The sequence below is a fragment of the Mus musculus genome, chromosome 4 (genome assembly GCF_000001635.26).
Source record: "Mus musculus strain C57BL/6J chromosome 4, GRCm38.p6 C57BL/6J".
Taxonomy (NCBI): Eukaryota; Metazoa; Chordata; class Mammalia; order Rodentia; family Muridae; genus Mus; species Mus musculus.
In genome coordinates, this window is record NC_000070.6 from 44,013,432 (window position 1) to 44,029,249 (window position 15,818).

The following is a 15,818-nucleotide window of genomic DNA, read 5'->3' on the forward strand; positions in this document are numbered from 1 at the left end:
AGATACGCAAAACTTTGGATTGTGGGGAGGAAGATAAGGAGTTCATAAAGATGGGCCGGCTGCGGAGAAAGAAACTGACCCAGAAGGATAGGTGTTACATTACAAGCATTGCATACATTGTTGAGGCTAGGACTCCTGGCGCTATTCTTTGGAAACAGCTTTGGAAGGAATTAATTGCCTCAGGAAAAGGCAGGGATAGTCCGGACCAATCTAAGGAGGGGGAGGAGGGAAAGATGAATGTGGAGTGCAGTGTGGGCCTTTCCACAGCAGAGCTCAAGCAACAGAGACGGGATAGGATGACAGTTTGGCCTTTGGATGGCTTCCTTGTTTGATGCTCAGGATTGTGGTGTGGGAGGAAAGATGGCGTGGAAAAGGCCTATTCAGTAGTGAAGGAAGTAGGATATAGCTAGAGAGAGAGAGAGACAATGGCTTTCCATTTACAAGGAAAAAAGCTTGGCACTGTGGACCATCATGCACTTAGGTATTTGGGACATTGGTGCCAGAGGTTCACCACCAGCCTGAGTAACATAGGGGGAACCCTTCACCCAAAAATGCAACTTAAAAATATTAAATGGCAATCTCCGGGCTAGTAAGAATATCTACCCTCTAAACTCTGCGACTGTGAGGCAGGTGACCAATGAAAGCAAACGGCATGGTGACAGTGAGTGGTGCAGCCTTAGGCTCCCATGCACCACAGTAATGCTTTGAGTGTATTTGAGGCCAGAGATCACAAATGGCCATTTTAAGCAGGCAGAATATTTTGGGACAGACTTGCTCCTACTTTGCAGCCTCTGGGTTTGTTTATTTAACAAAACCAACCCCCCCCAAAAAAAACAAAAAAAAGCAGGACATTATGCTAACTCCTAGACAAATCATGCCCCAGCCAGAGCTTCTATGGGAGCCTGTACTGTACCCCAGGTTTGCAGTTTGCAGCAAGCTGCTTGGACAGACCTGGGCCATAACCTAGAACTGACGGCAGAGCCTGTTTTCTTTGAGTGGGCTTTTGCATTTGCATGAGAACGCCTGAAATTTGCTTTTTAGTCCTATAGAGTCCTTCCTTCATTTAATAGAAAACTGAGTCCTAGAGAGTCATGACTTGGTGAAGAAAACAGCCCCGACTCTCCCCTCCCTCAGACTGTGTATACCTCGTTCTGTTGCAGATGTTTTAGCAGGGTGTGCTTGGACGGAAGAAAGGCTTTGTGGGTGTGTCGGGAAGGCAAGAATTGGGAGAAGTAGCATCCATAGAAGAGTCTATCATTCTACGGGCAGTGTTGTATGTGTTCAGTGTCACATTTGGATCGATCGTGTAAGTGTCTGGTCTATAGTAGGTGCTCATGTGTTTGACAAATAGGTAGGCAGAAAGAGCCCTGCTAGGCAGTTGGGAGGATAAAACGGAGAGGCTGCACAGTTGTGCTTTTTTTTTTTTTCAGCAAAGGGAAGGAAAGAGGTGGTTGCTGACTTAGTTCCTGGGAAAGACGTTTTTATGAACTAAGCATTTAACGACTTAATGCCAGCTCCTGACAGTGTGTTGAGGGCAGTAATAGTGTAATCTCAGCACTTCCTCTTGGGAGTTGACAACTTTCATACTCAACACAGTAGTGGCTGGGATTCAGGCTATCCTGCTGCTTGAGGGCGAGTTTAGGCGATTTATGTAACGACTGTCACGGCTTAGCCTGCTTTCTTCTCTGTTAAGGTACATAATATATACCACAAGGTGTTTTAGAATCACATCAATTTGTCTGTGATTGCTTACTGGTGTGTAGTAAGCAGTCAGTGAATTTTAGCTACTGTTTTTCTGGAAGTAGGAAGAGGCGTTAAAAGGTTTGAAGGCAGACTGGAGAAATGGCTCAGCGGTTAAGAGCACCAACTGCTCTTCTAAAGGTCCTGAGTTCAAATCCCAGCAACCACATGGTGGCTCACAACCATCTGTAATGAGATCTGGTGCTCTCTTCTGGTGTGTCGGAAGACAGCTACAGTGTACTTACATATAATAAATAAGTCTTTAAAAAAAAAAAAGGCTTGAAGGCTTTGGGGTATACCGAGTAAATTGAAAGAGTAGGTGGGAGCTCTGCTTCATGTACTTTCCAGAGGGACAGATTAAAAAAAAAAAAAAAGACGTAAACTTGCTCCCTCTGCAGGGAAAATGCCCATGGGAGATGCCCACAGGTTAAACAGAAGGCTGGGCCAAGACATATGTTTAGGGATAGGTAACCAACCCGGTGAAGTGGCTGGGGTAGTCATGAAGAACAGATGGTTAGGAAGGAGGTGGGGCAAGTCAGATATTGAAAAATATCCCTCAGTGGTGGGGGCTGGAGGAGAGGATATAGAAAGTATTTATTGGTGGACGACAGAGCGTGTGGTCACAGGCACGGTGTTTCTGACAAGCCAAGAGAGATGAATTAAAGGTTGTTTTTCTGGAGGGAGATTAATTTTATTGGTAGAAATGGAAGAAAGAAATTAAAGAGTGTTACACATGATATTTAAATATGCTGTGCATTTACTGCATCCAAACACTCCGCATGCCTCTGGATCCATGCAGCATCCGCCAGCGAGGCTGCGGTGTCGCAGGTTTCGGATGAGACCTGGTTACTGTGCAAGCTAAGCTGTGCTCTAAGGTACAAGCTAATCCTCGGCTCAGCTAGGATGCAGCCCTAGGTCTGCCTGACTTCACTTGCTGACATAAACATAAGGTTAAAGTTGCCTTGCTCCATGGAAACTTTACTCTGCCCTTGGTTATTTTCTTCTTGCGGGGATGGGGTGGTGGTTTGAGTCAGGGTCTGTTCCTGTAGTTCTGGAACTTGCTATAAATAAGGCTGGCAGAACTCGAATCACCTGCTTCTGTCCCCGAGGTTCTGGGGCTAAAGCGTGGGCTGCTCTGCTTGAGTGGCCTCTGTGGCTTTCTGGACTTCCCTTTATTGGTTTTTTTGAGAGAGTTTCTCTGTGTAGCCCTGGCTGTACTGGAACTCACTCTGAAGATCAGGCTGGTCTATAACTCACAGAGATCTGCCCACCTCTGCCTCCCAAGGGCTGGGATTAAAGGTGTGCCCCACTCTGCCTGCCTTCTTTCTGGACTTCTTAAGATGCCTGAGAAAGTTTTCTGCATCATTGGTGTTAGTGGAGTTGTCTTAAATCAAAGTCCATAGATATAATTCCTTTGTTTCTGTAGACTGTTCTTTGACTTGGGTCATCTGATTGATGTAAGAATGAGAAGACTATCGAGATGGCTCAGGGGTTACGAGCTGCAGTTCCTAGCATCACATGGTAGCTGGAACTGCAGTTTCTGGGGATCTGATTACCTCTTCTTGTCTTTGCCGGCATTGTATACACAGTGGCCTGCATATACATACAGGCAAAGCACCCATACGCATACATAAGTCTTTAGAATGTCAGAAGAATAAAGTAATATCTAGTAAAGAGCTCAAAGCATGTGCCGGGCCAGGATGATTCCTCAGACCCAAAGGGCAGGCTGCCAGTAGTTTAGGAGTATGAGTGTGCAATGCTCTGGTTTTATTAGAGTAGTGGCCAAAGTCGTCTTTTGGCGCTGTCCCTAGGCTGAACCGTATTAACAGTGCTCGCTGTAATCTATTAACCATACTGTAGGACTGGTCGGGCTAGCCATCGGAGGCTCAGGGGTCGAAGAGTATCTCACTCTTCTACCTTACACAAAAACAGATTCCAGGTGAGACAGACATTCTTTAAAGTACCGGCAGAAACACCAGTGAGATGGCTCAGTGGGCGAAAGGCCCCCGCTGTCAAACCTGATGGCTTAAATAAAGTGTGATTAGTTATATAAAAGAAAAAAAAATGTTATTATGGGATAGCCCTTGCAGAAGCCACAGAGTAATAGTTGGTAACATTTGCTGACAAATTGAATTGAAACTCTCAGGATTAAATGTCATAAACCAAGTTGAAAAACAATATGGGGTGTTGGGATGTAGCTCAGTTGGTAGAGTGCTTGCTTAATATGCATGAAGCCCTGGGTTCAATTCCCAGTACCGTATAACCTGACTTATACAGTGGTGTAGGCCTGTATTCCCAGCACTTGGGAAGGGAGGCAGAGTATTCGAAGTTTAAGGTCATTCTCACCAACATGATGTTTTTCCATGATGTTTGAAGACAGTCTGGGCTACAGTAAAAGCCTGTGTCAATTAAACACGCGCGCACGTGCAAATGATGAACATAGGAGATGGCTCAAATCCTGCACAAGCGAGACTCTGAGTTAGATCCCAAGTACTCATGTGAAATCTGACTGCTGTGGTAGATGCCTGCAAGCCCAGAGTTGGGAGGAGACAGGATCCCTGGTGCTTGCTGGCCAACCAGCAGACCATGTCTTTAAAAATAAGGTTGAAGTCACTTGGGGGAAGATATCCAATGAGAACCCCTGAGTTCCACATGCATGCACAGGTGCACAGAGAGGCGCCTGGGGAGGGAGGTGAACAAAATGGGGGAAATACTTGCAGTATTATAGATTTATTAATAAAGAGAATTTCGAGATCAGAAGACAGTAAAAACAGGCAGATCTCAGACAGTTGAATAAAGAAGAAAGTCAGATGTCAGATACCTCGTTACCTCAGAATAGGAACCTTCACAGTAATACATACCCTGTGGCCTGGCAATTCTTCAACAAGAAATTCATCAAAGGACTACACCAGCCAAATACTTCTATTCACTGTTAGGAACCTTTGTTAGAATTATTAGGCTATATGCCACCTACCTTTAGTTTCTTTCTGTATGGTTGACGCTCACCTGGAATTTGCCCAGGCTGGTCTCACAACCCTTGATCTCCTGCCTCAGCTTCTGAGTGCTGGCACTACAGGCGTGTATGAACACGGATAGTTCATATCCACACCCTGGCCCCTGTGTGCGTGCAGGTCAGAGGCAAGCTTGCAGGAGTCCTGTTCTTCTACTGTTTGGGTCACAGGGAGTGGACTCAGGGTGTCAGGCAATTTTTTTTTTAAATTGGGTATATGAGCGTTTTGCCTGTGTGCATGTTTCTACACCATTAGGGTGCCTGGTACCCATGAAGACACAAGGAGACCATTGGATCTCCTGGAACTGGAGTTACAGATGGTTTTAAGCTGCCCTGTGGGTGCTGGGAATCAAACCTGCATTCTCAGAGGGCCTCCAGTGCTCTTACACTGTGCCATCTTTCCGGCTCCCTTCCCCCACCGAAGTATTTTGCCTTTTGATCCTAGGGCCTCTCTGAGGCATGCAGGCTAGGCAGGCTCTCTTGCCATTGAGCTATGCTCTAGCCCCGCTGTCACTTCTTACAGGCTATTCAGTAGCTTCTAGTTGCTGCAGCACACAATATTGTATTCTCGTATATAATCCTTAATCCTTAAGTGGCCCTGACTGACTTGCTGAAATCTTATGTCTTACAGATGCTGTTGACGGAGTGATGAATGGTGAATACTACCAGGTACAGAGTGCTCTTAACTATATTAAATAACACTAAACTAGAGCCTTAACTGTGATTTGAACTGACTGACCTAAAAGAGACCCCAGTGCTGGTGCCCTGTCTGCCAGAGTAGACAGTGGCAGTGGCAGTAAGAGCTTTTTGGAAAAAAAAAAAATAGAATTTGAAACGATGATCATCATCCTCAATTTAAGCACTATGTGCCCTATGCCATATCCAGTACTATAGAAGTCACTGGGAACAATGTGGGCCTGGCTGTCCTGGGATTCACTAAGGAGACCAGGCTAGGCTGCCTCACAGTTTAACTTGCCTCTGCCTCCTGAGAGCTGGGATCCACCACTAAGCCTGGCATTCACTAGAACTTTAACGCTCTTTCTCGTTGTTAGAGTCTAATACGGTCAAGCTGGTAATGAACCCCAGGTGGCCACATCATATAATTCTCAAATCAGTTTGCAGCTCTGAGGTTTTGTCAATGTGTTATTAGGTCTCAAGTCTTTACCCACTACAGAAAAGCACCCCTGCCTTCTGACTCATAGTCGTCTGCAGTTTTTGATCCTTCCCTGATTTGACTATAGTTGCTATGCATTTTCTTTTGAATTCTTTCTTAAAATTTACCGTTTGGTTAGATGGCATTCAGTGACTGTCTCCTGCATGGTACAGTGTCATTTGAAGCCCTAATTAGGCTCTAAGCTTGGCTTTGTTGCTTTGAAGGTTAGCGCATATCTCTCTGTCGAGTGAGGAGAGAGACTGATCACAGTCCTAATGTGTCCCTTATGCATCCAGCCTCAGCTTTCCTGTCACCTACTCGTGCCCCACTTTTTAACAGATAACAACTAGTTTGCCTCCCTTCTGAGAGTGCAAGGACCCAGCTCGGTAATGCTGTAATGCAGGGAGTGCTGGTGGCTTGTAGGGCTCTCCTGTTGCGTTAAGTCATCCTTTAACATTTTACACAGCCTCGCTATGTGACCTGTTCTACTCTTAGGAAGGATGGGGTACTGATAGAGTGTGTGATTGTTTTGTGTTAAGGAGAGCAATGGTCCAACAGACAGTTACGCAGCCATTTCAGAAGTGGATCGATTGCAGTCAGAGCCTGAAAGTATCCGTAAGTGGAGAGAAGAGCAGACAGAGCGCCTGGAAGCCCTCGGTAAGGAAGCCCTTTTTGCCTTCGGGTGTCTGTTTTCAGTAGAGTAGCTGACCTGGACTGCATTCTTGTCCCTCGGAAGCTTGCATCAGCCCTAGTGTTTCTGATCGGTCTTGAGGAAGTTTTATTTTTCAGACTAAAGGTCGCAAGGCCACTGACAAGGCTATACCTCATCACAGGCTATTGCATGAGAACACAGGAGCATAGGGAGGCGTCCTCCCAGGGAGAGCCCTGGATTTGAGGTGAAAGGCTCAGTTCAAGATTTGCTGACTAGGGGGGCGCCTGGAGGAAGTCAGTTACTGACCTAGAGCTGTTCATAAGGGTATATGGGAACTTGAAGTACTGTTCATTTGAGCTACACGGATGGTTCATTTGTCATTTGAAAGATGAACCTAATGTTAGGAAATGTGTTCGTAACTTTCCATTGCTGTGACATCAGAGTGGAGAGACTCAGCTTAGGGAAAAGGGTTTGATTTGGCTCATCGTTTCAGAAAAGGGCTCCTGGCTCTATGATTTTTTAGGTCTGACAAGATAGAAACATCCTGGCAGAACAGACAGAGGACATTGTTACCTCAAGGCAGATGGGAAACAGAGGAGCCAGGGGCTAAGGACGTTATTTACCTTCAGAAGGACTCTCAGCAGCCACCACTTCATCCAGGCTCCCCTTTGTTACCACATCTCCCAGTGGTCCATTCTGTTGTGAATCAGCCATGGATCCACCCATCAATTAGGTTGGATCTCTTGTAGTCCAGTCACTTCCCAACAAATAGCACCGTGAGCCTTTTTTTTTTTAAGGTTTATAGTTGAATTTGTGTGTATGAATGTTTTAGCAGCATGTATGTCTGTCATGTGTCTGGTACCTGCAGAGGTCAGAAGAGGGTGTAGGATCCCCTGCACATGGAGGTATGGATGGTTGTGAGCCATTATGTGGATGCTGGTCTTCTAAAGTCCTGAATCGTCTCTCAAGCTCCCTACATGAGTCTCTTAGGGGGTCCTAGCCTATCGTTTCCAAATCATAACAGGGAGCCTGGACTTCTTTTCTTAGCCTAATTGTTCCTATAAGGTAAGGGGTCTTTTTGCATTAAAAAAAATATTTATTTTTACTTTATGTGCATTGGTGGTTTTGACTGCATGTATGTCTGTGTGAGGGTGTCAGATCCCCTGGGACAGGAGTTACAGACAGTTGTGAGCTGCCATGTGGGTATTGGGAATTGAACCCAGGTCCTCTGGAAGAGCAGCCAGAGCTCCTAGCTGCTGAGCCATCTCTCCAGCTCCCTTTTGCATTTTTATGAGTAAAGGTATTGAGGATTATAAGTGGATTGTTTGAAGCACACAGCTAAGAAGTGGTAAAAACAAATGTGAGTTTGTCTGCTGTGCTTCGGGATCCACATCCATCCCACCAGCCACACTGCTTCCTAAGTGCGTCTGTGTGCATGGCCATCTCGCCGGGCAGGCCAGGCCCTGCCTTGGCATCAGCTTCTGGTAGAATTGTATACCTTAATGTCACCTATTCCTTCAAGATGAGGGAAGCCTGCTGTGACAGTGTGAGGAGGTGACCAATAGCATCTCTTTGTAGCCCTGCCTGTCCTGGGGCTCGCTGTGTAGACGGGGTTGGGCTGCTGAGTGCCGAGAGTAAAGGCGTACGCTACAATGCCAGCTCTTAATGGCTTTCATTTAGTTAAGAGTGTGCCTCTCTATGTGTGGGCTTCATTTATTTTTAGATTTGTTTATTATATTTTGTGTGCCTTAGTGTTTTGTTTACATACACACACCAGTGGTGCCTGGTGCCTTCAGAGGCCAGAAGAGGGTTTGGGATGCCTTGGAACCAAGATAGATGGTTGAGAGCCACCGTGTGGGTGCTAAGAACCTAACCTGGATGCTCTGTAAGAGCAACAAATGCTCCTAACTGCTGGGGCCTCTCCATCACCCCTGTGTGGTTTATAGAGAGATGTGCACATACTCCTTCTGATTGGCCGGTCAGCTCTATCATACGGGCGACTCCTAGAAGTGGCGAAGTCTTCATGTACTTATGCCAGTATTCTCCCAGACTCTACCTAATGAAACATGGCTCCCTAGGTTTCAGATGGGGTAACTGACTCCTAGAAGTAGGGAGAGACCTTGTCCAAATAGCCTAACCAGTCAGTGCCAGACCTTTTATCCCTAGTTTCAAAGCTTTCAAAACAGAGTGACCCTGAATAGCAGTAACTAAATGGCTTTTCCTAGGTAGAGATACTTGGTATCTATGCCTCTGGCCAGTTTGTTTGTGATAATACACAGTATCGTAGCCCTGACCATATGTGGGTATTCAAGTCCTTGTAACTGATTCAGAAACTCAGTTTTAAACTTTACTTATGTTTAGTAAGCTTACACTCCAGTGGCCATGTGTGGCTGGAAGCTCCTGTGTTGGAGAGCGTTGTTAAGGGACTTGCAAACAGGATGACAGGGCTTAGCAGCTGTGGTTGTTTGCTTGCTCGTTGTCTGTCTTTAGTGACGGCTTGGAGGCAGAGTTTGTCTCACAGGAAGTACATTTTGGTGGTAGGAAATGTCTTCTTTCTTTTTTCTAACCACCAAGTTTGGGTTTTGAGCAACTCTTTGAAGAATTTTCTTAGCTGGGGCTCCTTCATCCAGCTCCACCACAGAGTCTCATAGTGTAGCCCTATTTGGCCTGAGATTTGTTGTGCATACCAAACTGGCTTTAAACTTAGGAGCTTCCTGGGCACGGGGATTACAGGTGCGCATCCCCAGTCCCAACTCAAGATGGCCACTTCAGGGAAAGTCGAACATTTGGTCTTGTATTGCAGTCAATGTTTGTTGGCAGGGGGTTTCTGTGGTTTCACCCTTTTTTTCTGTAAGAACTGAGAAAGCACGGTGTTGAAGCGGAGCCGGTGGCCGTGGTCTCAAATGGCTCCTATAAGGAGTGGTGAGGCTGGCTGGGGAGGAAGGTTCCCGTCAGCGTGCCTCGCTCTCAGGAGGCTCCTTCCTTCCCGCGCCAGCTCGTGCTGTTAGAGCTGTGTCCCATCAGGCTGAACAGTAAGGACTCTCAGTTACTTGTGCTAGCACACAGTGAATCTGTAAGCCAGCAGACAGACAGGCAGCCTGGGTTTTATACTGCACACACTGTTACTTACAGATGACTGCCCATCTTACTTCAGTTAGACTGATCCTAACATTTAATGAAAAATACGTACGCTGGCTATGGTGATACCCCCTCTAATCCTAGTAATTGAGAAACATACAAGTTTGAGGCCAGTTTGAGCTATACAGCAAATCCATTTTGGGCCATGCAATGAAACTTGAGAAAAGAAAGACTTTTTAAAAAAACAAAAACAAAAAAAACCACGGTCTCTCTATTGTGTATCTCTTGTTTCTCTGGCTGTCCTGGAACTTGATACTTAGATCAGACTGCCTCAAATTTACAGAGAACCATCTGCCTCTGCCTACTAGTACTGGGACTAAAGGTGTGTGCTGTCATGCCTAGCCCTAACAAAAAATAACTTTAATGATTGTTAGAATGCATAGAATATAGTCCAATCAAAAGGCAATTAAAGTTTTAAACATTTCAAGGTTCCACTGTGGAACCCAGGATTGGGCTTGGGTCATGAGGCTTGCATGGCAAGTGCTTCTACCCCAGGGCCATCTTGCCAGCCACAGAAGGGCAGTAATTGGGGGGTAGTCCACTTGGATTTGGGTTTGGTGGTAGGTTTTATTTCATTGAAGCTCATGTGGCCTCCTCAACTTTGAGAATCCATTGGTTTATCCTCTGCCCCGTGTGTGTCATGGACAGGACCATCAGAAATCCTGCCAGTGTGTCAGAGGCTTTAGCGGGACCCCAAGTAGACGGGTCTCATGTGCGCGCCAGGCCGTTTCTGGTGAGTTAAACAACAGAGGAGAGTCTGTAACATCAGGACACTTGGAGGTGACTCCCACGGATGCCCAGGAACGCTCTTGCTTCTTCAGACCAGTCTTTACTTGATGCCACCCCGCTTTCACTCTCCTTCTGCAAGATGATAATTACAGGGTGGGCTGCCTCTGCATTCCTGGTGGCCTTGATGGTTATATAATCCTGTGGTTATTTTCAGGCTGGCCTACTGAAGGAAGTCAAGTGTAAGCTTGCGAGCAGACCAGTCTTTGTTCTCCCTTATCCATGGCAAGCTCACTCGACTTTTTGAGGTTTTTTTGGGTTTTTTTTCCCTCCCTCACTGCTGAAAATGAACCTAAAATGTGTCTTCTTGGGAGTATTGTAAAGATTGAGATACATGTAAGTCACAGGCCACAGAGGATGTCCCTGCGAGCATGTCTGACTGTTCGAGTGAGTCACGGTGCCCCTAGCATGATCATGCATCCCTCCCTTTGTGACGGGTGATCTTCAACCAGACATTGTGCAAAACTACATTTAATCTGAAAACTTCACATGGGAGTTGGAAAGATGGCTTGGAGGTTAAGAGCACTGGCTGCTCCTGCAGAGGACCCAGGCTGAGTTCCCAGCACCCACAGGGCAGCTCACAACTGTCTGTAACTCCATCTCACGGGTCCTCTGGCCTCTGGGCACCTGCATATGTGCCTGATTGTGTATGAGTGTATGCACACACTCCGAATAAATAGTTTCCAAAGGAGAAATGTTTGAGAATCCAGGCTAGCAAACCTACATATATGACTTTTCTGAACCTGCAGTCTTGAGCCTTTCGGTGATTGTTAAACAGTGATCCTGTGTCCTTGGCCCCTGCAGCTCCCTCCATCCCTGTTTTCTTTCCATTAGCTCTGATTTGTGAGTCACTTCTACCTCTGCTAATTTTACTGTGCGTTTCCTGCCTCGCACAAGAGTTTCCACCATATTTATAGTTAGGGGAGTAACTTTGTGTTGTTTAAGAATATGAGTGGTTACATTAGGGGTGTGGACTGTGTTCATTTCTGGAGAGTTAGACGCATCTGTTGATTAATTGGGAGAGTACTTGCCCAGCATGCACACAGTCCTGAAGTCAGTCTCCAGCAATACAAACCGGGGCATAGTCATTTATTTCTGTAGACCAGCATTCAGAGGGGGAAGCAAGAGGCAGGGGTTCAAGGTTTTCACCAGTGTCATAGGTTTAGGGTCATCCTGGGCTACATGAAACACTGGCTCAAAAAAAGGAAAAAGTTGTATGCATGCCTGTGCACCATATGTTTGAAGTACCTATAGAGGCCAGAAGAGGGTATTGGATCCCCTGGAACTGGAGTTAATGATGGTTGTAAGCTCCCATGGGATGTGGGTGCTGGGGATGGAACCCTGGCCCTCTGAAAGAGTAGCCACTGCTCTTAACTCATGAGCCACCTCCCATCACTTTTTTCCCTGGCATATATGTATATGCTCAGACATTCCGATAGCTCTGTACATTCAGTAGGACCAAAACGTTACACGTTGAAATGAACTTACTTCTGCTTTCCCTCAGTTGTATTCCTCTCTCTCTCTCTCTCTCTTACAAGATGCCAATTCTCGGAAGCAAGAAGCGGAGTGGAAAGAAAAGGCGATAAAGGAGCTGGAAGAGTGGTATGCGAGGCAGGACGAGCAGCTACAGAAGACAAAGGCAAACAACAGGTTGGTCCTTTCTCTGAGACTGAGTCAGATCCATTCGAGAACCCAGTCCAGGTTCCTGGCTGTGCCTGCCTTCTTAGAAAGGCCTTGGGGATCTGGAAGAAACTGCTAGAAACAGAGGCTACAAGTCTCCTGGGTCTTGTGAGCAAAATTCAACTTGGATTGAGTTTGGCTCTTAAACTGGGCCTGGTTTCATCAACTGTAATGGCAAGATCTGGGAAAGGTAGGCCCTGGAGCCCTGAGATGAAAGGTCAGCTGCAGAGTCTCGTTACTTTGGAGAGAATTACAGACTAAGTATACAGATCCCCTAAATGTAGCCTTGCCCTCCTAAAGAGGCTTTCTGAAGTCCGTCCTTAGCACGGACGTGCTCTGTAATTAGGTCGTTCAGGATGTCCCAGCATGGACTGCAGGATTGAGGCTTCACCGACGACTGCCTGTGCTTAGGAAGCTCTGGGCTCATGAACATGCTTTTAAAAGAGGGGCTGGAGAGATGGCTCAGCGGTTAAGAGCACTGACTGCTCTTCCTGAGGTCTTGGGTTCAATTCCCAGCAACCACATGATGGCTCATAACCTTCTGTGATGCAATCCAATGCCCTCTTCTGGTGTGTCTGAAGGTAGCTGCAGTGTGCTCTTACACACACACACACACACACACACACACACACACATTACACTTACTGAAAGTTAATACTGTGGGGAGAGAAAACACTCCGTCCCCTATCATTACCAAACAGTAGCTGTGGTATGCACTCATTTCGTAGGGGCCCTTACTTCTTGGAGGTAGCCTAGGGAGATGCTCAGAGTATAGCTCCCTGCCACAGGCAGATTAACTTTCTGCTGGATTCAGAGCCACCCACCTTTTACCAAGTAGGAGGCATGCCACTCATTTCATTGTTTTTTTAAAAAAAAAAAAAAAAAAAAGGACAAAAACAGATCCCAAGGCAGACTGGGCCTTAGGTTATTCGCTGTGGGCTGGGTCTGGCATTTCGGGGGCAGCTCTTAGAAGGAAATCTTTCAGAAAATATAGCCAGCTGATGCCATTGTGAAGCAACTATGACAGAATAAGTGGGCTCTTATTAAGACAGTCCTTTAAAACTCCCCGTGTTTCTTGATCATCTTTGACATTGTCCTTTGATGCCAAGCCTAGGCCTCTCAACCTGGACATGTCTCTGAGGGGTGTACTCTAAGACAGTGCCTTTCAGGTTCCATTTGAGTAAGGTGGGAAGGACTTTGGTCAGGGTCAGTTGCCATCCGGCCGCCCAGAGCCTCTGTGCTGATGTGAAGTGTGAAATGTCAGGCTCCTCTGCTCTTGCCACCTCAAGACGATTCCCCTCCAGGATCAGGTGTGGCTCTGCAGTAAAGAACGATGTTGCAGTGGGGAGTACACCCCAGCAAAAGTGCCTCAGCACCGCTCCACTCTGGAGGCCCTGGGGCAAGTCCACTAACATCGAGTCCCATGGCTTCAGCAACTTGACAAATAGACCTTCAAGCTTAATAATGAAGACATTGGGAACAGGCTTTCTATTGCACAAGTTTGTGCTTATTCCCTTTATTTAAAGGAATACCCCACGTCTATTAGAGGAACTTAACCTTAGAGGGTGAGGTTCTGAGCATGTAGTCAGATTGCAGTACTTTAGTTTACTCGGAATTGTAGAATGTTGAGTTGCCTGATCCTCCCTAGTTTCTGATTTTTTTTGGGGGGGGGGTTGAGACAGGGTTACTCTGTATAGTCCTGGAACTCACTCTGTAGACCAGGCTGGCCTGCCTCTGCCTCCCAGGTGCTGGGGTTAAAGGTGTGCGCCACAACTGCCCGACCTCCCTAGTTTCACAGAGAAGAGATTTCTTATGGAGTGTTAACACGTCGATGTCGGAAACCAGCTGAGTCTGCCTTATAAAAGCTGCTCACAGCTCAGGTCTGAGTGCATAAGGTTAGGGTATGCTAACCACCATCCCCACATCCTAGGACAGAAGATACGTTTTCTACTCTTTAATCCTGTAGATTTTGTTTTTTGTTTTTGTTGTTTTATTTTGATACAGTCTTTTCTGTGTAATCCTGGTGGCTGGCATCAAACTCAGAGAGATCCTCCTGCCTCTGCCTCCCAAGTGCTGGAATTAAAGGCCTGTACTACCACTGCCTGTCTTCGAGTGATTTCTTTAGAGGATGGTGGTTAGGAGAATTTATAAATCATTTGAGGTGCTAGGAATGAAGTTCTGTGATGCAGGACTTTGTGTTAAATCCTCAAAATGACATAGGGAAGGAGGGGTATCAGCCAAGCCATTGGTGGTACCACACTACTATAATTGGATACTCTGAAGGCTGAGACAGAAAGGAGGCTAACCTGGAACATAGAGACCTATTCTGAAATAAAACAAAACCCTTCACCACTTGGGAGCACATCCAGGCCAGGTCTTCCTGAGTGAGGTGAGGAGGAGTCAGCAGAAGGGTGGGGGCAACGCGGTGGTGGTGTTTGGTTCCTATGTAGCCGGTACTGTGTTGTCTATGCCAAACCTTATCTTTTACCCCAAGTTAGGGCCTACCTGTTGTTGCACCAGAGAGTGAATCATTCAGTTGTGGCCTATGAGAAAGAATTCCCTTTTCAGAGACTCAGAACAGTGGAAGTCTCCTGCAGTTCATGCTTGGGGGACAACTCTGCAGCATCTCCCTTCCCAAGCAAGAAGAGAAACATTCCCCTTGTTAGAGGTCTCTTGTGTTAGGACTTTCAGCTCTAACCAAAACCACTTGAGGAATTAAATCCACTATTCTTAGCAGTGGTAGACTTCTTTTTCCATGCCCACTGTAGAGCTATTTATAGAATGGAGTTCTGAATTGTTATTTTAGGCCTTTGGTCAGGCATTCCTCTCCCCGTTTCAGGCTTCCCTAAGCCCTGACAGGTGCTGATTCCAGGTCGGCCTTACCCTGGGAGGAGAGCAGACAGGTGGGGCGCCTGTGCGCTAGTGTCTCTAATTTTGTCTGTCAGAGGCCCTGCTTGTCTTAGAGACAAGCTCTTTATTCTTGGGGCTAGTAGTGAAGAGGCAGGGCCTCACCAAGGCCTTTGTTGTGAGTGATGCCCTGAGGGGAGGCTGCAGACCTTTCTTCTCCCCCAGTGAGAGCAAAGCAGCATAAATGGATTAGGCTAAGCCTTCTGTAAACTAAAGGGATTAGGGTGTAGAGCTGCCTGCCCTTCTGTGCCTCCCACTCGCCTGACTGACTCACCCGCAGCTTGTTTCCCTGAGTTACAACCAGGCTGCTCCTTTTGCTTTCTTTCCGTTTCCACAGATATCCTCTGTGTAGAGAATTAGGAAAGAATGAAGGGTATGTGTGTATTTTAAAAGTAAACTAAAACCGCCGGAGGTCTAGGTCAGTTAGTCGTGATTGCATGGCCTGTGTGAGGCCCTGGGCTTGGTCCGCAGCACTGCCTGAAGGGGATCCTCGCCATCCCCGCATTCCTAAGATTGGGAACGAGAGTAGGAGACCTAGAACATCAAGGGCATCCTCGGTTACCTGTCAAGTTTAAGGCTAGCCTGGGCTACATGAGGCCCCGTATCAAAATGAAATAAATAGAAACTGGAATATATGTTACTAGAATTTGCTTTCAGATAAATGTGTGTGTAAACTGATGAGTGACCTGATTGTCCTTTAAATGGCCTTCCAGCCAATGTCTGCCGCCTCAATTTTGGGAGGCCAGGACTAC

General features: G+C 46.5%; 1 protein-coding gene across 13 annotated transcripts in view; it reads left to right on the plus strand.

Annotated features, from left to right (window-relative positions):
* Clta (clathrin, light polypeptide (Lca)) overlaps positions 1 to 15,818 on the plus strand; it is a 29,031-nt gene that overhangs the window by 9,616 nt on the left and 3,597 nt on the right. For all 13 annotated transcript variants that reach the window (XM_006537587.2, NM_001080384.3, XM_030253143.1 and 10 more), the window contains 3 exons: positions 5,382 to 5,419; positions 6,443 to 6,560; positions 12,018 to 12,129. In XM_006537587.2, coding sequence (XP_006537650.1) covers positions 5,382 to 5,419; positions 6,443 to 6,560; positions 12,018 to 12,129 — 268 coding nt within the window. The remainder of the gene's footprint in view (positions 1 to 5,381; positions 5,420 to 6,442; positions 6,561 to 12,017; positions 12,130 to 15,818) is intronic.